The sequence below is a fragment of the Artibeus jamaicensis genome, unplaced genomic scaffold (assembly GCF_021234435.1).
Source record: "Artibeus jamaicensis isolate MK-2021 breed Jamaican fruit bat unplaced genomic scaffold, CSHL_Jam_final contig_391, whole genome shotgun sequence".
In the NCBI taxonomy this organism is placed as follows: domain Eukaryota; kingdom Metazoa; phylum Chordata; class Mammalia; order Chiroptera; family Phyllostomidae; genus Artibeus; species Artibeus jamaicensis.
The window spans coordinates 24,697,097-24,722,428 of NW_026521814.1; the positions used below are offsets into that span (position 1 = coordinate 24,697,097).

Sequence of the window (25,332 nt, forward strand, 5' to 3'; positions counted from 1 at the left end):
ATCTGCTGTCGTATAGAATTCAGTTTAAGATAGTCTCCCCACCCCCATACTTTTCAGTTCAGTTCATTTTTACAGCTTGAATACCGTTAGTACCTCTGATGGGTCTGTAATGTGAAGCTACATAGTAACAAATTGTTAATTTCTAGTTTAGTTTATATTTGCCTGTCTTTATTTTTAAAGGTGTTTTAGTTTTAACCTTTTCTAATCTTAAGGAATATGTAAGAGTGGTTGTTATGAAGTAGATTTCATAGAAATCCAGGTCGCAGTTTGTCACCTGTCTAGTGTGAAGAGCTATTAATTGTGAATCTGGATTATCAGTGTAAAGGTCTACCCTGGCCACCTAATTTCAGTTTCTGAGCTCGTGTCATTTTCTGTGGCATATTCTTGACCTAACTTTCTGCACTGAAAAGAACATAAAATAATTTGTATGATATTTCTTTGAAACTATGTAGTGTCATATTTACTTTTATCCAGTAGTCTTTATCATTTCCCCTAACCCATATGAATTTCTTCAATATGTTAAAGTTCTTTTTCTTTGATATACATATTTAACTTGGGCTATTACAGCTTACATGCTACTAAATCTGTGAAATTTCTACACTTCAATGCATAAATCAAGAAACAGCCATAGAAGCCTTACTTTTTTGAAAGGTTCTGCATCTAACTGAACGTTCATCATAATTTCAGGAAGGTACTTACACTGGGATTTGTCAAACTAGGAGTGTATTACCTTATGACAAACAAAATCCCAATTAATACTAACTATAAATTAAGAAATGATTCTTGGAATTTAAATCTCATTTCTTTTACAAAGCTTTTTATGATTAAATCAACTTTAAATTTTTGTTGTATGGGTCAATATAGTAAGTAGATTCTGTAGTTTTAGGGAAATTGGGAAGAGGTTTTAAAATAAATAGACAAAAGTGAAAGTCAGTAAAAAAGTGGCATCCAGTCATTTATTTAATTCACTATGGTTGATTAGTTTTTCTTCTTGCTGACTTCAAACCCCTTTGTGCCTCTTATATGTAGACCTTGAAGTATGAATGAGAAAAGTTTGTAAGTTGAGATCTCAGTCTTTTCTTTCTCTTCCCCATTTCTACATTCTCTTTCTCCTTTATTTTTCCCCCATTTTGGTTGCTGTTAATGAATAATAAAATAGTTTTAGTTTTATGGGAAAATTTGGGTTTGGTATAGTAAACTATTTCCATCAGTTTAATTATATTTAAATACAAAAATTTTATTCTACATTGTAATCAATCTTTGCTTTTTTTATTCATTATAGTATATCAAGCACCCATAGTCTATTATCAAATAAATATTTGAATGTTAATAGATGGCTTAAAAGGGAACAAACACTTTTGCTTTAGGCCCACAGAATATCACAGCTTGAGCTGTCTTCGATTTTCTTTTACCTAGTACTTTACCAATATGGGGATGCTGAGCTTTGTTAGAGGTGAAATGTCAGGCAATTAAATTTTTTTTTCCTGAACTAGCAATTTCTCACATTGATGCTATTTATTGTACTGATGTTATGTTGCTTTCTATAAAAAATATATGATGGTTCCTTTTTCCCTGTTGGGTTAATAATTACATTTGTGTATCTTACAGAAAGCATTAAATATTTGGCAACTTTGAATATTATATGGGACATTTACAAATATTAGTGCTTAGGGCCTGGCTTTTCCTATCCTAGTTCTGCCATTAAAAAACTGAATAACTGGTCAACTCAGGCTAAACCTTTTTAAAGGGGCTAAAACTTTGTTCAAATAAAAAATCCTGATTATCTTAGAATTCAGCTGTAATACTAAAAATAATGGGAGGCTAAATTTTCAGAACTGGTTTTTGCTTCCTTTTAGCTATGTTCCATTGAAGTAACTTGTGAATCAGCTAGTGTGATGGCTGCAACACTGGCAAACGGTGGTTTCTGCCCTATTACTGGTGAAAGGGTATTGAGCCCTGAAGCAGTTCGAAATACATTGAGTTTGATGCATTCCTGTGGCATGTATGATTTCTCAGGGCAATTTGCTTTCCATGTAAGTTATTGTTTAATCTTAATTTTCTCTGGCAAGAAACTGGTCTGGACTAGTTTTTTTTTAAATGCAGCTTGAACTTTGCTTTTAAAATTGTACATTAATTTTTGAGAGAGAGGCTTGTTTTCAAGTTTAATTTGTTACCACCAGATGTTCTTAACAACGTGAAGTTTTGTTTATAGAACCTCATCACTTCTTTTAAGGCATTCCAATGTACAAGGTTAGTGTAAGCTTTACTTTTACTTGTTAATGCTTAGCATTATGCAGTATATGCAGAACTCAAGAATTCTTTAAGTTTAGAAAGAGTGCATAATTGTAATGTTCAACATTTTTGGTTAAACCCATAGATCAGGGGTATTAAGAACTCATTTTCACCAGGGGCCACATCAGCCTTCCAACCTTCAAAGGGCCAAAATAATTTTAGGACTATATAAATGTAACTACTCCTTACCTCTTAAGGAGTGAAATTACATTTGGCTGTTTGAAGGCAACTAACTGCAAGGCTGTTGTGGCCCCCGGTGAAAATGCCTGTGACTCCCCTGCCATAGATGTTTTAAAAGACGTAAAATATATTAAAGTTAAAACTTAAAAAGATACAGCTTTAAGCTCTGTTGTTCATTTGCTACTTGTAAAATGTCTAGATTTATTTTATTCTGCTTATGTCAATAAGCAAATGCCCTAATACTTTTGTATTTTGAAAATTTTACAACAGATAAACAGATTTAATGTTATGTATCACTCAACTTTAATAATTAGCAAAACATGACCAGTTTTGTTTCATCTGTATCATTTGTTTCATCTGTACCTACTTCACCCACCCCTGCCATAGTTCAGTCTGTAATTCTTAGTGATAAGGGCACTTGGACCCACAGTGCCATTCTTAACATATTAAAAAAATAAATTTACTTTTCATATTATCATAATATAGCTAATTTTCAGATCATCTAGATTGTCTTATAAATTATTATTTTACAGTTTGACTTGGCTGCAAATAGTGCCTTACATTATAATGGGTTGTATCTTCCCTTATTTTTCTTGTTTAATCTATAGTCTCCCCCCCCTTGACCTCTTTTTCTTATTTTTGTTTGAAAAAAAAACTGGGTCATTTATTCTATATAGTTTCTCATAGTCTAGATTTTGCGTATACATTCCACTGTCCCTTGTATTCCTTGTAAATTGGTAGGTCCCTTTCAGGTGAGCTTTTTTGTTTTGCTTAGTTTTGTGCAAGGTCACTTCTAGCAAGAGAAACTCAAAGTCTGAATGTTGATTGAGCCATTAAAGAACATTCCCACTATAATTATTTTGTATTTTATTATAATCGTTGTAAAGTTTTTTTGTTTTTTTTTAAATATTTTATTTATTTATATTTAGAGGGGAAGGGAAGAAGAGAGGGAGAGAAATATCAATGTATGGTTGCCTCTAGTGCATCCCTTGCGGGGAACTGGCCTGCAGGGAACCTGCCTGCAACCCAGGCATGTGCCCTGACTGGGAATCGAACCGCGATTGTCTGGTTCACAGGCCCGTGCTCAATCCACTGAGCTACGCCAGCCAGGGCGTAAAGTTTTATATAATGTAAAGGTAAATGTTTTGAAGAGGATTAGTTTTAATTACCATCTTATCTCTTTTCCTCAGAATTTCTGTGACATATATCACAGAGAATCTTTTAAGAAGATAAAATTTCTCCTTGTGTTTTAATCATAAAATATTTTTGAAAATAATGTTTGTACTTAAAAGCAACATGTTTATTATAAAACAATTAGAAAATATAGTCAAAAAGAATAAAATAAAAACATAGTTCCATGATTTAGATGCACTCTACTTGATTCCTTAAAATATATCTTTCAAATTTTTTCTGTATTTAAATATTTCCCAACTGTTTTGTAACTGTTTTTCATTTACTGTATTATGAATATATTGGTAAATACTTACCTATGACATTTTTAAAGTTGGAATTCTACTGTGTAGATATATACTATCATTTTTTAGACAGTTACTTTATTCTTGGTCATAACTTTTCTTATTTTAAAATATGTTAATATAAATATCCTGTTTTTTTCCAAATTATTTTCAGGTTGGTCTTCCTGCAAAATCTGGAGTTGCTGGGGGCATTCTTTTGGTTGTCCCGAATGTCATGGGTATGATGTGTTGGTCCCCACCCCTGGACAAGATGGGCAACAGTGTTAAGGGAATTCATTTCTGTCATGTAAGCATGTTTTCTTAATGAAAATAACAATCATATAAGTTGAGCCATCCAGTGATTCTTTTTTTTTTTTTTACTCATTTTCATAGTTTGTTAATTGTTGGCACTCTTGCCTGCCAGTTGCTGGGTAGCCATGGAAGTACTCGTAGAGGACTTCAAAGTACCTCTACCAAGACAGCTCTCATGTAATCATTCTCACAGAAAATTACATTTGTTCGAAGCTTATATTTAAATATTTATGATTATAATTACTTTTCAGTTTCCAAAAGTTCAGCAAAAGATACTAACTTGGAGAAGTAACTTGAAACCCAACATAAATGATAGATTATTATAGTTTATCATCTTTAAACTTGCATGGTGGAATATCTTTATTCATAAGCTACCTTTAAAACTCTGGGGTTGTGTTTATCTGTTTGGTGGGGGCGTGGGGGTAGGGGATTTGTTTGTTTTTGTTTTTTGGAAATAAGCATTGCAATATTTTCTTTTTATTTTTAAAGATTTTATTTACTTATTCTTAGGGAGAGGGAGAGAAACATCAATGTGTGGTTGCCTCTTGTGCACCCACAACTGGGACTTGACCTGCAAACCAGGCATGTGCCCTGACTGCGAATTGAACCAGCAACCCTTGGCTTCACAGATGCATGCTCAATCCACTGAGCTACACCAGCCAGGGCAGCACTGTAGTTTAAAATTGTTACTATACTTCACTAGTTCAGTATTTTATGTTGTGACCCAGCTCTTGCTAATATTTCAGTTTCTGGTTTATTTACATTTATTACTTCACAGGATCTTCTGCAGAGTTTCTTAATTAAAATTCTGATTTATTTTTCAGTTTTCTTATATTCTATAACTTTTAAAGAATAAGATTAGATTGCTTATAGATTATAATAGACTATAACCAGAATATTGTTTTATATTTCTGTGGTATTTTATAGTTATTTGGAAGAATTCTTTCATGTGACCTGTTATTATAATGCCTATTTTGTTGAAAATGAAAGTTATACAATTTGACTTGCTGAGTCCTATGATCATGCTCGTAAACAGTGATCTTCAAATTTGTATTCGCATGTTATTCTGATTTCCTTCTTCTAGACGTACCATGCTGCTTTATTAACATGCAATAGTGCTTTGCATGAAATAATAGTTTAAGTTGGATAGTATTAGTATAACTTGTTAAATTATGTAAAAACAATAGCCAGTGAATAGCTAACTTCTTATACCTCTTCTGTTTATTTACAGGATCTAGTTTCTCTTTGTAATTTCCATAACTATGATAATTTGAGACACTTTGCGAAAAAACTTGATCCTCGAAGAGAAGGTGGTGATCAAAGGGTAAGCAAAATTCTTAGATTATTGTGAAATATTTTTTGAGAGAGAAAACGAGATTCACCTGTTTAAATAAAATTTAGTTTAATTGGTAATGGCCTCATATCCTTGCCAATCACAAATGAGTGTAGACAAGTGGTTGACATTTTCATCCTGGACCAGTAATTTATAGATACTAAATTTTGATGTTTTATTTAAATTGAAACTTGGTAGTCAAGCAGCAGAGTGTCCCCTCCACCCATTTTTTGCTATTTTAAGCAATATTTTAAAGAATTGATTCTGTGAAGACACATTAGAAAGTGCTGCATGGTATAAAAAGAAAGCCTGTTTTTAATCTTAATATTGATCTGTTATAATCTGGAAGATTATTTTGACATAGATGGATATGTAAAGAGGAAAGGGATTATAGTACTAGGAGAGACCTTACAAAGCCTCATAATAAGTTTTATAAACCACTGTTAATGAAATATTTTTCTATTAAAAAGTGTTTATGCAGTATTCCTGATGCTCTTAACATAGTATTTTCTTATCAGTGTACTTGGCTTCATATTATTACACATGTATACTATTTCTTTAAAGCTAATATTAAGAGTCAAGACTTAGCCCTGGCTGGTGTGGCTCAGTGGATTGAGCACAGGCTGCAAACCAGGGGGGTCATGGGTGTGATTCCCAGTCGGGGCACATGCCTGGATTGTGGGCCAAGTCCACAGCGTGGAACACATGGGAGGCAACCACACGCTGATGTTTTAAAAAAAAAAAAAGAGTCAGGACTTAAATTTCAGGAACAAGATTTTTTTTTTGTCTTTATTATTCACTGGATCAAGGGACTTGTTCTGAGTTTTAATTAAATTCCTTTGCATCCATATAGAAAATGTGTATAGTAAAGTTACCTAATTAGACCTGAAGCACTTACAGGTAGAAAGAAAATATCTTAGTATAAAAAAAGTGAAATTAAACTAAGTAAATTTTTCTGTCATTAGCTCCAATCAAAGTAACTTCTAATAATATATGAGAATTATGCAAAGCCAACAGAATAGAAACTTACATGGGAGTCAACAGGAGTAACATGGAGCAAAACATCAAATGGTGGTGGGTGAAAATGTTAACCAATTCTAATAACATTCATTGAAAAATACGGTTTTGTAGCTTGGACCTTTCTTCACTCAAGTGCACTAATAAATTATGTATGTTGCTTGAACAACTAGCATTCCTTTGGACCATTGGACTATGAAAGTCTCCAACAAGAACTTGCTTTAAAAGAGACAGTGTGGAAAAAAGTGTCACCTGAGTCAAATGAGGACATCTCTACAACTGTAGTATATAGAATGGAAAGTCTGGGAGAGAAAAGCTAAAGAAATGGGGTTTAGTTTCACAATGTTCTTCATTTAACCTTTCAATAATCTTTAGCTCTTTTGCATACTATAAATATTTATTTGAAGTTTTTGTGTTCTCAACTTTGAGTGCTGGAGCCAGAAAGCTGTCTTTTTTTTTTTTAATCTTTGTGTAAAAACAGTAGATTAAAAGTGGATTTGTCAGTTTTTTAAAAGTATTTATAAATATAAAAAGCAAATTTGCTTTATTTTAAAATATGCAAAAAGGAAAAAATTTAAATTTTTTCTTAGTATAATTAAAATTTTAACTCAAGTTAAAATAGTAACAGAAATTTAAAATAGTAACAAGAATTTAAAATAGAACAGAATTGTGTAATTTCTTGGTTCTAAAACCCACACATTGAATTTTTTGTAAGTTTCATTACAAATGATGAAACTTATCATTTTGTTTTGTTTTTTCTTTTCCTATTTTAAAACTGACATGATGTCTGTAGTGGCAATAGAAAGTATTTTTATGCTAAATAACAAAACTTTTAAAAAGGAAAAATAATGAATCCTAAATTATTTAATATAGCAGTAGATTATAAAATTAGCTCAAGTTTACATTTTATGCCATTTTTATCAAGTCATGTCTTATGCCACTTTGTAAGTCATGTCTTTGCTTTTTTACTTTGCAACTCCTATGTTCTGTCAGAATTGTCATGTACAGGATTGTCTTATATTACTAAAACATTCCAGCCAAAGAATTTCCAATACAAGATAATGACATGTTTCACTGTTAAAAAGCTTTGGTTACTCAGAAGGAACAGTATTGAGTATCTTCAAGTGACATGTTTACCTGACTAATTTTATTTTCATATTATTATTCACTTAACTTTTTCTGTTATATTTAAATATAAATGGTGAATCTTGGTTTTTAGTTTTTAATGATTTTATTCTAATAATTTCATAAATGTTAATGAATCTTTCATGATAAATTATAGTAAAATCTCAAACTCTTCTATTTGAACTCTTCTAAATTACTTAGGAAATGAATTAAGTCAGAAGGTTGTAATAATTCTACTAAAATATCTGTTAGATATGAATCTTTTTGTTTGGTTATAAAAATAGAATATTGAGAATCAAAACTTATTTTTAAGAGGACTGTGAGTTCTGTACAACCTGATTTTCAAATAATTCACACTATTTAAAGTGTGTTCGGCAAAGAGATTATAAACTTCTACAGGACCTATTCACACTTCTTCCATACTCCATATACCTGTCCACTTCTCCCCACAGTTTCCCAAAGCTTGAAGGTGTTTCTGTTTTATTTTTTTGTTAATTCATTTTTAAACTTGTAGATTTTGGAGGGGCAGGGCGAGGTTTAGAATGAGAAATTGATAGTTTCTTAGTATCATGGCATATATGTGCTAGGGTAAAGCCTGTAACATAAATACAATATAGCAAAAAAAGATTTCATTGGATCACTAGTGCAAATATAGATATAGAAAATTTTGATCATATGATATCTTGAGTTTGGGAACTATGATATTAGGAAAAAAATTTCCTCTCAGAGGTGTTGTTCAAAAGCCTTTGGAGCTATTGTAAGTATTAAAACTTAGAATAGTTAAATAATTATATGTTAAATTTTAGAGGATTTTACCAAGACTTTTATGGTTACTTGAACGGTCCTCTAATGTACAGATGCATATCCTAACTGGATGCTTCTGGTTGTGCTGTTCATACCTCACCTCTGCTATACCTTTGGACAGTATAAGTTTCACCAGGGCCATCTGTGGCTTGGGGAACTGAATTCCTTCACTGATAGCTTGCCAAAAAGGCTTTAGTCACTGCCTCCTCACCCCGAGTATGCTCTAAATTGTTAGTTTACTATTTCATTTGTAAGTTAGTTTTACTTTATAAAATGAAAATTTAATGTTTAATATTGTGTCCACAGATTTCAAAATTGTTGTTAATTTGTGGCACTTTTATTATGTTAGTAAAGCTTAAATGTACACTCACCAGTAAAGCGGAGTTATCTAAGCTATTATGTTTATAATATCTTATTAAGGATGAGCATCCCAAAATTTTGTAGGACAGTATAAATGGAAGATGAAGGAAGATAATTGTGAATAGGTCCTTAAACTTTATGGTAAAAAAGAAAGAAAACTCTTTGCCACATCAATGATATTATTTTAATTCCTTCAGTGTTTTTTAACACATTTTTAAGTACAGTTCTTGAAAAGTACCCAGTTATTGTAGGATTTAATCTTTCATGCCATTACTGATTCTTGATATTCAAGCATTTAGAAGTTAGCATATTTGTTTTTCTTTTTATTCATCATTAACATTTCATTTGAAATGCATATCTTTCTTGAAATACTTTATTTTTAGCATAAATGTTGTGCATTTTAATCTTCGTGTTTGGATTAAAACATTTGTGTTATTTAGCTTTCTTTCATTTGCTTTGTATATTTAATAATGTATCTTTTATTTTCTAGTATGCGTATTTTTTGTATTGTACAATAAATTTATTTTAAGCTGATTTTATTGTTTTTTTTATGAAAGCATCTACAGCATTCTAAGTACCACAGATAGTTGCAACTTTAACTTTTAAAAAATTATCCTTTATAAAGATACTGTTAAAGTACTTTATATTTTTAATTACTTCTGAGGCTGTGGTGAAGAGAAAACCAGAAATACTCAAAAGGGCCTCCTCCTTTGATTCTTTTTTTTTTTAATGAAGTGTACTGTTGGTGGAATTTGGGGTGGGTGGGTGGGAGTTTTCCTATTGGTTGTAGTAGGAGTATTGGAATAAAGACTTTCTTCCTAATTTTTTTTTCTATTTGACAACCTAAAACACAAAACACTATTTGCAGGTTCTTTCTGCCTTTAAGAGGAAGAATGTCATTGATGTTAAGGACTATGTAATCTGTTACCTAGAGTAGGAAAAACATATTACTAAATCAAATGCAGTAGAATTTATGTTGAGTGGGGTAATTATAATACAGAAATTTACCTTATTTTTAAGGAATTTAATTTTTGAAAGAAACTAAGATTAATTTAAATTAACCTTTGGTATGTTTCTACAGCATGGTCCAAATTATCCTAGTCTTCATGAATCGTAGATCAGAAACAGTACTTAAAATTTTCCTGTTTGATGAAATCTGCCAATCATATCTAGAAAATACATCCCAAATACACTGTAGATGTTTTAAAACTGTTTGAAAGGAAAATACTGTTGTTTGCAGGAATTGTGTTTATCGGTGGGATTTTTTTTTCATAAAGTTCTTTTGGGGCTAGTAAATAAAGACTGTGTTATGGTATATTCAATGTGTAATAGTTTATGATGATTTGCTTTAAAAGATACATTGGTTTTTGTTTTATGATGGTGGTGGTTTTTAACCCATTTAAAGCAAAGGGAGAGGTGACCCAAAGAGCTGAATTATCTTGGATTCAGTATAGGGTCTCATAGGCATGTATATATGGGGAAAGAACCACTCATATGTACTGATATGTCAGTCTATATCATGAAAATCTGCATATAATATACATGTTATATATTCATATGTTTATGTGTGTATCTATATATGTGTCTGTCTTTCAATCCATCCATCCCTATCCATCCACCCATCCTTCCATATTCTGCAAATCAGCAGTTCTTTCCATATAGTATGTATAAATCATCAATCTATTTCTATTCCACATTTTGTACTAAAAGAACTTCTAACATTTTTGCTGCCCCAGAATTTATAAAACATTTTATTTGTTTAATTGAACTTTAATGATACGTAGTTTCTGTTGTTGCTCCTGTTCACTACCAGCACTATCAGGGTAAGAGAGTAACAGTATTGGGGAAATCCATAAAAGGAAAAGCAAGTACATCAGATTTCATTTGGAAATTGACTGTAAAACAGTTTTCAGAATTTGTTATGTAGAAAGATTGTATTCAACTTAAAATAATGTACTAAATTTGAAAAGTTAATGGAATGGTTTATTCTAAAAATTGTGCACAGTTTTTAAGAGTTTATTGTAAAAAAGTTTGGTTTTTCTTCATTTTCAAGAAAGGGTCTTGAAAATGCTAGCATGCATTTTATAAAAAGTAATGTGCTTTCTGCTTAATTTCTTTCTTAGTATTTTATGTGAAATTTAATATGTATATTGTATAATAAAGCCCAAACCAGCTGTTGGAGGTGCCTGCAACTTGTTATGATGCATCATGGCACATCCCTTCGATTTTCACTGAGCTTTATTCAGAATAGACTTTACTGTAAACCATTTTCATGGAGTGCAAGGACGAATTTATACCTGAACATACATCCAGGTATATGAAGTTCAACCACTTTTATTTCAGATTATAACACAATTAAGATACTTGTTTCTCACACTGCTTAGAAATGGAAGAAATTTAATTAAACAGGGAGAGGTTCTTTCCTACCACTAGCTACCACAAGTAGTTTATGAATGTGAGTGCCATAAATTGCATATGACTTAAAGAAATTTAGAAATTACACAGTCTTAGTCTATACTGATTTTTTTTAAAACTACTATAGGGCATTGAGGGCAAAACCTATCCACAAAAAACAGCTGGTAAAATTTGGTGTTTCTTAAAAGTCCTTAACTTCTTAAAGAGTAATACAAAAGATACATTTTAAACAGAAGATGTTAAGTAGATTAATCACACATCTTTTTTATTTAATGTGATTGTGTTAATTGGTCTTAAAATGTTCTTTTTGGTTTATATTTTCTGAGTATATGAAAGGAATATTTTAAGGTTGACTTAGTTTATCATTTGTTTTGTAGATTGTAGGTGCACTTGAGTAATGTTTGTAACTTGTAACTATAGAGGTTTTCAAAACATACAAAATGTGTAAAGTCTGTGTTGATTAAAACTTTTATAATGGTTTCCTAATCCATTAACTTTAGGTACATTACTGTTTTGGTAGTGCTTGTAGTATTTTGGCATAAATTACAAAATACTTACTGAGAACTGTTATGTATTGGTTAAATTTAAAAATGAACAAGTTATGATCCTTGGTGCTGATTGCTGTGATGAACTGTATAAGCAGTTCAAGATGTAGGAGCATGGGAAAAACTAACGAAGTGACAAATTCTGGCAATTGATCTCAGAATACTGTTACTAGATTTTTAACTTTAAATCTCATTGGAAATATTTTAACTAAAATCTCAGTGGTAACAATTTTGTGTACTTATTTTTAAGCCAAATTTTAATATCTGGGGACATGATTTTTCTGGGCAATGTATAATTAAAAACAATGATTTTTAAAAATTAAATATATATACCTGCTGAAATACTTTCAATCCTAATACCTCGGGTGATTAAAATTATCTTGGAAAGCTTAGCTTTTGAAGGCCAGAATTCTTACCTGAGGTAGTTTTAAATGTGTTTTCATGTAACATTCTTGTTGATTTTTAAAACTATATCATCCTTATTATCTTTTTACTTTTTATGTATTTTATTATATATTTTAATATGTTTTTCCATTACCATTTAGTCTGATTTTTGTGTATAGAATGAAAACCTTCTCTGACCAGCAATTTGACTTAGAACCCTGAGTTATAATTTTAATTCATATTCTGTAAACATCTGAAGAGCTTATTTTATTTATTTATTTTTGCAGTTTAGAACTTTTTTTAAAAGATTTTATTTGTTTATTTTTATAGGGGAAGGGAAGGAGAGAGGGAGAGAAGCATCAATGTATGGTTGCCTTTGTGCATCTCCTGCTGGGAACTGGCCTGCAGGGAATCGGCCTGCAACCCAGGCATGTGCCCTGACTGGGAATTGAACCGTGATTGTTTGGTTCGCAGGCCTGTGCTCAAACCACTGAGCTACACCAGCCAGGGCAGAACTTTTTAAAAAAAAATATTTTATTTATTTATTTCTAGAGAAAGGGGATGGGAAGGAGAAAGAGTGGAAGAGAAACATCAATGTGCGGTTGCCTCTCATGTGTCCCCCACTGGGGACCTGGCCCGCAACACAGGCATGTGCCCTGATTGGAAATTGAGCCAGCAACCCTTTGCTTCACAAGTCCACATTCTAATCCACTGAGCTACACCAGCCAGGGCTATAACTTTATTCTTTTTTTATTGTTGTTCAGTTACAGTTGTCCTCATTTTTCCCCCATTACCTTGCCCTACCCACCCTTCCACCTTCCACATTAAGTCCTACCCCCTGTTGTCCTATTTCCAAAATATAGTTCAACCTCTCTGGGTCTTTGATGTTCTTTGATTTACCAGAATCTTATAATTTATTAGAACCGCATAATTGAGCTTGAAAGTAATCTTAAAGGTTATCGGTGTCAACTCCCACTCTACCCACACTCCTTTTCCAAGTTTCTTAATACCTTGCTTTCTCAGTTAACACCCTTAAAATTTTTTTTCCTCTTTTTCGATGGGTTGGTCTGTTTTGTGTTTTGTTGGGTCAGGCTTTTGTTTGTTGTTCATTATTTAACGAGACGTGTAATTGGCAGCAGGTAATATAAGTTATTTGGGAGACTGTTCCATCAGTGTTTATTTGAATGACTTAATTGTATTTTTCTAGTAAGCAGTTATATGTCAACAGTCTATAAAGACCAGTGAAGTTAGAAGTGAATGGTACAATTATACAGTAGTTCTAAAAATAAACATTACCCTGGAAACCTTTGAAAGAAAGTGTAGCAGAAGTATGACTCTAAAAATAAATGTTGCAACATTGGCTTTTAAAAATAAATTTCATTGGGGTTAGGTTAAATATATATGTAAAAATATTTTAAACAAGCTCAAGTTTATAGGTTGTAAACAAGTATTTTCTAAGACAACTTATTTTCTTTGGAAGTTAGCTTTCCCGGCATATATACTATGCAAACTATATAGCTACTACCCTTGTTTTTATTTCAGATATTTGGATCTGTATATTCAGAGCAAGGGTCCTAATTTGTTTATTACTCTACTGTGTTTATTGTCCTCAATACCAATCTATTTTATAATTCTGGGGTTTTTATTTTTTACTTGTGAAGGAAATTTATATTGCTATTTTTTAAATGCATTAATTTTTTAAAACCTTCGTTGATTTATAAATGTTAAAATGTAAATACTGTTCATCTAAAAAATACTGGTTTCTTAATTTTCAAAATTTTTACTAGCTAGTTAGCTCTTCTTCCAAGTTTATGTAGGTAAGAACCTACACTTTTAAGAGGCTGGTTCCTATTCAGTCTCTTATTTCACATTATACCTATGAAAATTAGAATGATGTTGAAATATTAGCATCAATTATGAAAGTATAACTACTTCTATTTGAATAGTTCCATTGTAAAGTCAAAATTAAAATCATGATCTTTAGCCTCTTATTAAACTTTTCTCTAGGTTAAAAATAGTAGTTTTCATTCTTTTGTGTGTGCCTTTCAGGAATCATCACGTAGGGGCAGTTATAAATTATCCCTTGAGGGGATAGCATAAAACTTAAATCTTGACTTATTCCATTAAATGAGAATAATGATGTATGAAACTGGTATAAATTAGTAATTGAACTTCATTCAAAAACTTGTTTTTTCTCACAGCATTCAAAATTTAAAAACTCAAAAGATATTAATTGAAAAACTCAATTGAAAAACTCAAAATATATTAATTTCAAGTATTCTATCACAATTCATTTTTGGCAAAAAATCAAGTACTTAAAAATTATATCAAAGTTGCTCATAAAATTGGTTTTTATTTTCAAATCTTTATATTGCTGATATGTTCATTACCAAATCTTTTAATACTGACATTTGCTGTTCTATTTTTCTTTCAAGGGTTAAAAAAAATGTGTTCAAGTCCAACCTTTTTTTTCCTAATATACGGTAGCCTGTTATTGATAACTTATTATTTCAACATTGAGCTTCAGATACATCCATCTGTGGGTCCAGTTCTATGCACAAGATTTACGATTTAAATGAAGAAATGACCTAAATAACATTGTTTCTACTTTGGATTGAGATAAATCTTACATTTTCTCCACAATGAAACCTTATTGACATCTCTTGATAAAATGACAGAACAAGTGATTTTGTTAAAATTCTTTGGTGACTAATACCATTAACCCTTTTTAATCATGCCAATAAAATATTTCTGCCTTAATAAGTCTCTCTCTTTTTTTTTTTTTTACCTGAAAGAGAAACTTGAGAGAATGACTGGGTTTAAAGAGGAGGGGAAGAAGAACTTTCTTAACTTTCTATTTACTTGTTTGTGAAGTGTTTCAACTAAAATATACTATCACAACAGAACTTCGAGAATGTATGACTTTTCTTTTTCACTTAAAGGAAAAACAAAGAACAAACCAAACTAACTTGCTATGTTTGGGGCCAAGAAATAAAAACTTGAGAAACTTTAATTTCTATTTTGTCACTGTCATGCAATTTTACTTTATATCCACCATATACATCTGCCACAAAATCAGCACTGTTTATTGGCATCCCTTATGTGTTGGGCTTTGTCATGTAATGGTCTGCTTACTCAATTGTTAGTTCATTACCTTGTAGTTAGGAGCTCTGGATGGAGGCCTGCTGCTGTGTTTGCATATTGAGTTTTGAAGTTTTTACTTTTTAAAACTTATTCAGTACTATTATGAGGTTTAGAACTTTGTTTTCAGAATTTAGGGTGTTTTGCAAAAGTTCTTAATAGTTTGAAACTGATTTACCTTGTGCTTTTTGAATTTAAATAGTGTCAACGAATGCTGGGTGTTTGGGCATAATATCTGGATAGATAGCCCAATGTGATAGACCATAGACATGAACTTTTGAGATTTGTTTTCTACCTCAAAAATCCATGTAATTTTTTAAATTGCATAACACCTGTCTTAATGTTTTTAAAACATAGTATTTATCAGTTCTATGAGTAACTTTCCTTTCAGAGGTGCTTCAGGAAGTTGTGCCATTCTAATTCATTCTGATGTAGGACAGTAAACCATGAGTTGATCCCTTAAGAACCTTAAATAATAGGTTTGAAATTACCATACATACCTAAATTGGCAATGATGTAAAATGGAAAAGGATGTCCCATCCATACCCTGTTGCCTGTACCCAAAGACCTTGGAAGTCTCGAAGTTCCTCGTCAGTCCCTTAACACAGGAAGCTTCACAGGGTGCAGACTAGAACTAAATGAACAGTGATTAGTCCTCAAAAGCGTGGACTTAAACCCAGGTAATGTGGGTTTGCCCAGGCAGTCCAGTTTGCTAACAGAAAATCCTGTAGTTCTTTGTAGATTCCCACTTTTACTAACAATGTCAAGAATTTCAATCAACTTTAGCAACAAGGCATGCACAGTACATCATCAGCAGAAACTTAGTAATATCAAAATTTGAATAGTATCGCTTTTAGAATTATTGATAATGACTAGTACTTACTGTGGGTTAGCCATCAGTGTGAAGCATGTTTTGAGACTTTTTTTAATCTTTAAAAAGTCTATGAAGTAGGTATTATAATTATTACCTGTATAGATTTATGTAGGTCGTCTAAGTTCCCCTAAGATCATTTAGCTTTTAGGTGTATAGAAAGAACTAGGATTCGCACCAAGGTAGTCTGGTTCCAGAGAAGTCTTGACCATGCGCGACTACAGCCAATGTGTCCTTGCTAATAAAAGTGGGATACTCCATCAAGATACAATGACACAACTTTAGGGTGCCTTGATAGACTAAGAATTCGGAATTTTTATATTAAAAAGGTTATTCTGTGATAATTTTATTTTTCACTATATGTATGATACAGGCAGTGCCTTCATCCCATATTGCCAATATTCTATTATTTTGATATATCCATATATGTATTTCACTCATAGAAAAGAGATTCATATCTCCAGAGATCTATTCACAAATTAAGTGTGATGGAAAACTTGGGGGACTTTGCTGACATGATCTGACATAATCACCCCTAAATCTTACAATTAAATTTATTCCTTAACTCTATTGTAGATGTAAGTGCTTTTGATTGCTTAAAATATCTTCCTTGTGTGTTCCTGCAGCATTAAGTATAAATTAGTATGTCAGTACTAAAGACTGATGTTTTATTGTAGTAAGATTTTAGAAGATGCATTTTTTTAAAGATTTTTATTTATTCATCTTTAGAGGGGAAGGGAAGGAGAGAGGAAGAGAAACATCAATGTATGGTTGCCTTTCATGCGTCCCCTGCTGGGAACTGGCCTGCAACCCAGGCATGTGCCCTGACTGGGAATCAAACCACAATTGTCTGGTTCGCAGGCCTGTGCTCAATCCACTGAGCCATACCAGCCAGGGCAGAAGATGCATTTTTAAATCCTTTTGTTTGCCTTCTCTAAATGTCTATCGGCTAAACTCAAATTCATTGAAATATTTATAAGCCCTACCTTTTTAGAACTTTTTGTAGAGCTCAAAGTATGGGCTTTTATAAGCCCTATGTATATGAGACAGTTTAGAATGTCCAAAAATGATTGTATTTTTTCACATCTGCACTTTTATTTAGTATAAAATTTTTTTCTGGGAAATCAACTAGAATGATTCAGTGATCAAAAGACTTATCATTTAGAGCCATTTACAGTCATCCTTGTATATATGCTTTAGTTCAGGTTTAATGACTTAAATACAGTATAAGTAAAACCACAAGAAATATGCCATGTATATTGGACTGTGAAGAAACACAACTCTGCAATTAAACTGTATCTAAAGTTACTTCTACCTATCCTAGTGCCTTTACTCTGGCAAGTTGGGGGCAAATGTACCCATTTCCAATTAAATTGCTCTCCTTCCAGTACTGCTTTTGCAGCAAAGTGCAATGGTACAAGAGTAGTCAAATACCTCATTCTTTTTACAAAGTTGCTTTCCCATTTATGTTGCTATAAGCAAGTGGCCAGGACTCTTCTGGTTTTTAGGTTAATGTTGCTAGTCCTTGTTTTACTTACCAAACAATTTTTCATCTCTTAATATACCAGGAATTTTGTGTTCCTCTGTTACATATTTTTTCTTCATTTCTGGTACTGTAGTGTAGATCTCCCACCAATGTCCAAGATTAAATCCCTCTACATAAATTAAAATTTATAACCTTAAAAATTTTTTCCTCTCTACTGAGAACCAGTTACCCTTCACCATTTCATTAGTTTTTGTTTAAACAGCATGCTACCAGAATTACTTCAAAATACTTAGCCCATTTAATGTGATGGAGTTCAGATTTTATGTAAATTAACTTCAGCATTACCCTGTTCATTATTTGTCCACTAATTCTTCGTTCTCCCAATATTTATTTCTTTCCTTTTATGTGCCAGAACTTGCAATGTGCTTAGGATATGCAGTAGTTAATGAGACAAATATGATCCAGCTCTTGGTGTTTGCAACCCAGAAGGGGATGTAGACACTGAATAAATAATTGCTAAAATAATTTAAATGGTGGTAAATGATTTACTAATATTGATACATGTAGATCTAGTTTAATTTGTAAAGGAAGTGGAATGCTATATACCATATGATACCATTTTTATGCACCAAAGTAGACTTTATGAGACACTGTCCAGTGTAGTTCAACTATAAGAATGTGCCCACCTGTCTTCGATAAAGCTTCCCTCTGGGAGGAAGGAGAAGGGATTGAGGAAGGGAGGGTTAGTTAGCTGCATCTTTTAACATTTTATTTTCTTTTTAAAATACTTAAGCAAATATGATGGTGATAAAAGAAGTATAGAGTGCTAGGAGAGGGTATAGCAAGAAAACCTTATTTTATCTGGATGAGTAGGTATGATTGGTTTTCCCTGAAAGGTGATGGTTAAGTTTTGAATGAGTTAAAGGGGGATGGAGTAGAATTAACAGGATGGTCTGTCTTAAAGGCCCCAGGACAGGAAAGAGTTTAGGACCTTTGGAGAAGGTGGAAGAAAGCAAATGTGCTGAGAAAGGGCGGCAGTGTGAGTGGAAATTGTCCTGGATGAATCTCAGAGATATAAGACCATGTTACGTAAGGTAGGCCTCATTTTAATGTGCATTCGAATTATTCATGCGTCCTAATTTTAAAATGCAGATTCCCAAGGCCCAGCCCTAGAGATTGATTTTAACTTAATGATCACCATAGGTGTTTCTGCTGTAGGTAGCCCTCTGAACACAGTTTGGGAAACATTTGTACAGGGTTTTACATCCCATATTAAGAGTTTTGGACTATTCAAAGTGCAATGGGGAACTTAAAAGGCTTTTAAGAAGGGGAATGACATGATTGGTTTTTAAGCACAATGGAGAATGGATTAGAGGAAGACAGAAGTTGAAGTGCTGGGCCTCAGATGTGTGAGGTGATGGTGGCTTAGAATAGAAAAGCAGGAGATGAGAAGGGTAGTTAGGTGTGGGTTTTTAATATGACAGTAAGACAGCCACTGCTGTCTTTACTAAGATGGAGAATACTGGAGGAGCAAACCTTGGGGTACAGGAAAAAATTAATTTTGGTGATTGTAACAAGGGTATTGAGGGAATTAGGGTGTGTCAGCATTAGACCTCATGCCTGTTGCCTTATAGCCACAAGGCAGCTCTTCCACCTTTGGCCTCACTTGTGTGATCACAGTGGAGGGAGAAAGGAGAGAATGACTCCTAAATCAGATGAAGTTTTACAAAAAAACCATCTTGACACACGGGCCAGACTGGCTGCAAGGGAATTTAGGGAAGTATTTTTGGTTGAACACATTGCTACCCCTAACAAATATTCTGTTCGTATGGATGGGGTAGGGGGTGGACAATGGTAGGCAGTTAGTGTGTGGAATGTAACTTCTGTTTGACATGTCTATATTTGTGAGATATCCATGTAGTTGGTCAGATACAGGTCTCAAATTTAGAGTGGTCAAAGCTGGAGATAGTTTTGTGGGTGGTCAGCATGGAGAGAGTAGCTTCGAAGCTTTTGGAAGTGTGTGTGATTGCTCAAGGAGACCATGTAGAATGAGAAGAAACTTGAATGAACTCCCACTTTGAAAGTAGGGCAGAGTAGTAGGAAGCCCACTAGGGAACACTTGTCCAGAGGGAAAAACCCTGCATAGTGTAGTATCAGAAGTCAAGGAAAAAGTATCTCAAGAAGTAGGATAAGTATTAAAATGAAGGGTGTCCATTTACATGATGTTCTTAGTTTTCTTTGGTGTTAAAATGTCCTTTAGTAACTGATCATAGTACATGATAAGGTGGTTTTTATCATTTGCATTTGGAAAATAAAAAATTGATAGCCCATATTGGTACCCTCCTCTCCCACTTTTAAGTAAATTATTTTGGCTTTGAGATTCAAATGTCATTCAAAGAATGACTGGAGGAGGGTAGGTTTGGCTGCTGAATGGAAAAGCTGGAGTAAAGAAGGAGAGCTTGAAGTGGACATGAGAGAGGAAATGGCCAGTGTTTGTCTCTGGAAAGATGGAGCTCTCAGCACAAGTAGATGATTGGGTTTGGTGGAAGAGCATCTTTAATAAAATAGGACCTTGAAAGGCAGGTAGGTAGGTTTGCAGACATGGGGGGAGGCCAAGGAAGTTTCTGTCCACTGGCATCCATTTTCCTGCAGAGTACGAAAGGAGACTTTCTCCTGAAAAGGAGCTGTGAGATTGGAGGGAGGCTGTGAGGTTTCAGGGCATAGAGAAGATAGGAAATGTTTGATCTTAGAGAGGGGGAAAGGGTGTTGAGCACAATGTTGGCAGAATACCGTTGAGGTTGGTCATCATGGATTTGTAGGGATGGCAGTCTTCTCTGTTGCCCCCAAGCCCTCCCCCACCCAGTTCAATGGCTGCATCCTGAATTTGGGTTTAGAAACTGCAGAAAATCAGTCCAGGGGTTTAGAGCATTTACCAGAAACATTTTAACAACAGGCTTTGGGATCTACTTCTGAGCCAGCCTACATAGAAGACATCCTATTAGGGTTTTCTCCTTTAAGAATTTGGTTCTACTTAAAGAATTTTCATTTCTATGGTTCACTCCCAAATGTAATGGCATAATCAGACCAGATTGGGCGCGTTCAGGGTGGTATGGCCGTAGACTGGCATAATCAATAAAATAAAAAAATATATTAAAAAGAATTTTCAACTCTGTTAATAGAGATTATTACACTGACAAGTCTTGTGTATGATTTTGCCACATCCATTCTTTTTGATTCACAGAATAAAATAGTACTGATAAGAATTATAAAGGTTGGAGATGAGTGCTAACCATGCATGATAAGGCCCTGAGAATAATGCTGAGGGATTTTTTGGCATGCATATATATATATATACACACACATGCACATATATACACACACATATCCCCCTCAAACATTACATTGCTTTATTTTTAAGGGTCTTAAAAATCTATTCCCCAACAACTTATTGTATTACATGCTGGAGGAACATGTCATTAAAACTTGAAAAGGAATCAGAATGTCTGTGAAAGCACTTTGTAAAGTACATAGCACCAGAGAAACGTTATTGTGCCTGTTCTGTGTGTCTTGTGCATAAAGCACACACATTGGACTTTCCACAATATGATTCTGAGTAAACATTAAGGAATGTGGAGGATTAAGTATGGCTTTCTGAAGACCATTGAAAATGAGGGATTTATTTCCAAGATGAAGGCAGCCAGGATGTATTGTGCTTGGAATAACTATAGGATACTCATGTCTGCGAGCATTGCTTTGTTGTAGTAGTACGCAGGTGTGTCCCGGCTGGCTTGTAGCCCAGGTGGACTGTGAGTGCGGCCCAACACAAAATCATAAATTTACTTAAAACATTATGAGAATTTTTTGTGATTACGTGTGACAATGTATTTAATGTGTGGCCCGAGACAACTCTTCTTCCAGCGTGGCTCAGAGATGCCAAAAGGTTGCACACCTCCGATAGGGTGTGCAGAGGAGAGATAGGACCTTTAAGCTGAAACCATAATTCTGCCTCTGTCATTGCCAAAACTTTCTTTTGTTTCCCAGCAGGAGAACCCCATCCCTTTTCAGGAACTTCTTTGTATTTATTTATTTATTTTTTTACCAGACTCTAGAATCTTTTGGTTCCAGTGGTCCTGCTCCTGATATTTTTTTAGAAGTAATACATGTAGGCTTTTGCTGACCAATTTCTTCTCTTTCTTACTCTTCTTTGCTTTTAGTTTCTTTGGCTCCTTGAGGCTTTATGTACTTGGTTTTTATTAGTTCATAACTGTAAGCAGACATGACTTTATTATAACAGAAGTTTGGCACCTTGTCCTCTGTCTGAACACGAATATAATGTTAACTAATCTTCATGGGGTTTTACAAATATTTGTGTAAGAGGGGAAAACCAGGGGAGTAGGAAGAAACTTGGATAGTTGTCCGTGGAGTACCGACACTCAGGTCTGCACGTGGAAAATCTAGTTGAATTCAGAGGAATAGCTGGCTGCCTTTGCCCCTGCCCATTTTCATTTGTCTCCTGTTGGCTGCTCACATCTTAATTAGGACTACTGTTTGTCAGAGCACACAAAGATAGAATTGTTAGCTACTTTTATACTCCGATATAAAAGGAGAGTTGCTTCTGAGCCCATTGGTATCTTTTTAGACTTTTCATTGGCATTTGCCAGAATCATATGAGCCACTGAGATAAGAAGTTGTTCACTTGCTGCCAGGGCTTTAGCAGAGCTCCATTCATGTTAACCCAGAACTCGCATTTCATCTTAGAAACTGCAACACAAAGAAGGAAGATGCTAACATTTTTCCCATCGTGGCATGGATATTTGCCAAATTGAGTAATTTGTTTTGTTCCTTTATTTTTTTTCTTCAATTAAAAAAAAAACCCTTTCATTAGCATCTCAATAGAAAAACAGTATTTCTAATTTCCCTATAAATTGTTCCTTAGTTGCTGTTTTCTGATTTCCCATCACAACCTGTTTTAGTCTTGGTATTGTGTTGGTGAGGAAGTCTCGTCTCAGGTTTTCTTAGGAGATCTCTTGGCCTCGTAGACACTGAATACCGGCAGCGTCCTCCCTCTGCCTCTTGACGCCATTGTCATCTCTTCAGGTTTTAAACATGCCAGCCTTCAGTTTCCTGGCCTTTGAATAATAGTAACAGGGATAATAATACCGAACTCGGCTTAGTTCGGGGAGAGTAGGTGTTTCATGTTAGCTATTTTGTTGGAAACAAAATATAATCCTAACTTTTTGTTGACATGGGTTGTCAGATTCCTTTGCTGTAATTATGACTTAGTTTAAGAAAAATCACTGAGAAATTTTGAAAATGGTATGGTTAAGAGATTTATTACTTCACTAATCATGAGCAGAGTACAGTGTGTGGAGCTGACATTTTTAATGAAATGTATTTTGTAAATGAAATTTCTATACCTTCATTTAGAGTGAAATTTACTGTTTGACTTACCACTCTATTAAAATTACCATATGAGAACCTCCTGTATTTGTGTAAAAAATTTTGAAATGTGGTCATGAAATTGCTGAACTGTTATTCATAGAGGATTTTGTCTAATCCTCTGATCATGTCAGTTCGGATTAGTTTTGTCTATATATAGTATGTTCATTGTGTTTGAACAAATCACTAGAAAGCTTAGGGAGTGTGGCCCCGTACTGACCTTAAACTGTCTAATCGTGGAAGTACTGATGCTGTTTTACGCATCCATATGAATATTAAATCAGCTCAATAATAAGGGAAAGAGAAAATATCCTTGATCACATACACATTGTACAGGTTTATATTTATACCTTTGTCATAAAGCAGTTAACTGACATTTACTGACAACTCTAAATGTTTCTTTAGTTATACTGTAGTAAGTGTATTTTTAACCTGGCCTTAGGAAAACTATTTATGAAAGAAGGCTGTAGAAAGCCAAGCTGTAGTGAAGCTTTTAAAACAAAACTGGATCTGGAGTGACGATGGTTTATTTAACGGATGACAAAGAGTATCTATTCCGCAGCAACAGATACTGCAGTGAGCTGGAAACAAGAGAGCACTTACGTCAGACTGGAAAAAAGTGTGGTTTTGATACTCCAGACATGCCAGTGTTAAATGAACTTGTGAACTGGGACATTTTTGTCCTCCTGTTATATGACTTTGTACAAATAAACTAAGATAAGGTTATGTGGTTCTGGCAGGTTCTGATAAAGAGATCTGATAAGGGAAAATGCAGTAGTGCTGGAAAACCTGCACTGTGAAAGGAAAACTGTTAATGTTTAATTTATAAATATTTAGTTGCCATTTGCCCAAATGAAGTTTGTCTTTGCTATGGGGAGGCATAGGTTAAACATAAGGGAACTTGATCCATACAGGGTACCGTTCTGCCATGCGGGCTCTGCTGCCTTGTACTGAGGGACAGTTCACCCAACACAGGTTCCATGCTCCTGGCAGTTACTCTTAACGCACTGTTTCCCAGACCCCCGGCCTTCCTGACAGGTATTTTAAAATCAAAGTAACTCAAGGGTCCCCTGGGGAGTTAGGGCGAAGGGCCTTCCTTGGTCAGTGGTTGGCACACCTACATCCTTTGCAAGAGTTGGCTTGCAGTTGGATGAGTCGTCCTGGAGGGGTCCTCCTCCTTCAGTTTGGTTTTCCCACCAGCAGTGTTGGGAGTTATCTGTGGGACTCTTGTAACAGAGCAGGGACGGGACTGCCCCAGATGAGATAACAGTCCACTGGCTGTTGAACTCCGTTTTCTTCTCGGCATTCTACTCATAGCTCATTTCTTGATTTATGCAAACCTGAAAAATGTGTGTGGCTGTTGCTGGTGTAAAGAGGCATTTGGGGCTTTATATATTTTTAAGATTTTATTTATTTTTAAACAGAGGGGAAGGGAGGGAGAAAGAGGGAGAGAAACATCAATGTGTGATTGCCTCTTGCCTGCCTGCCCCCACCCCCACCCCCAGGGATGTAGCTACAACCCAGGCATGTACCCTGACTGGGAATCAAACTGTGCGACCCTTCGGTTCGCAGTCCGGAGCTCAATCCACTGAGCCACGCCAGCCAGGGCTGGGACTTTAATTTTAAATGGTACTGTGCACATGCCGCCTCCTGGAGTTTTTCCGTGTTGGAGTAAATGACCCTCATTTTGCAGTGAAGCTTCTGTCTTCTGATATGGGCTAAATTCAGCCCTGCAGCTAGTTTTTTGTTTGCATGGAAAGAATACTAAGCCCCCATGTTCACCTTTTAATAATTTTTTAGGCAAACTAAGGGTTCTCCCTGCCCCCCACCAAGTTCGTCACAAAGCCTTTTAAAGTACATTAAAGTTTTCTGAACTTACTTTATACTTACCTCTTTGAACTGAAACATGCTTGTGAAAAAGTATTAGTATACTCTCAATAAACTGGTTATATTCTAAAATCAGCCTTTCATGAGCCTTATTAACAAGAGATTTACCCTTACAACTTTAGAAGCATTGAATAATTGATACACACACTGTATAGCTCTTCACACTAGCTTGGTCTACATTCAGAATTTGCTAAAGTTCATGCGTACGGTCACGAGTAGTCAAGGACTCACTGCTGATACCCCGTAGAGAATAAGAACTGCAGGTAGTTAACATTAATGCTGTGCAC

At 34.2% G+C, this 25,332-nt stretch overlaps 1 protein-coding gene across 4 annotated transcripts in view; it reads left to right on the forward strand.

The window, feature by feature from the left end:
• Positions 1-25,332, forward strand: part of GLS (glutaminase) — an 81,766-nt gene that overhangs the window by 44,305 nt on the left and 12,129 nt on the right. Inside the window, exons 12-15 of one of the 4 annotated variants that reach the window (XM_037162930.2) lie at positions 1,857-2,033; positions 4,102-4,233; positions 5,470-5,562; positions 6,703-6,790. In XM_037162930.2, coding sequence (XP_037018825.2) covers positions 1,857-2,033; positions 4,102-4,233; positions 5,470-5,562; positions 6,703-6,732 — 432 coding nt within the window. In that variant the 3' untranslated portion in view covers positions 6,733-6,790. Of the gene's footprint in view, positions 1-1,856; positions 2,034-4,101; positions 4,234-5,469; positions 5,563-6,702; positions 9,390-14,656; positions 14,970-25,332 lie in introns of those variants that run through there. The other 3 variants (XM_053665033.1, XM_037162929.2, XM_037162927.2) reach the window with 3 other exon arrangements.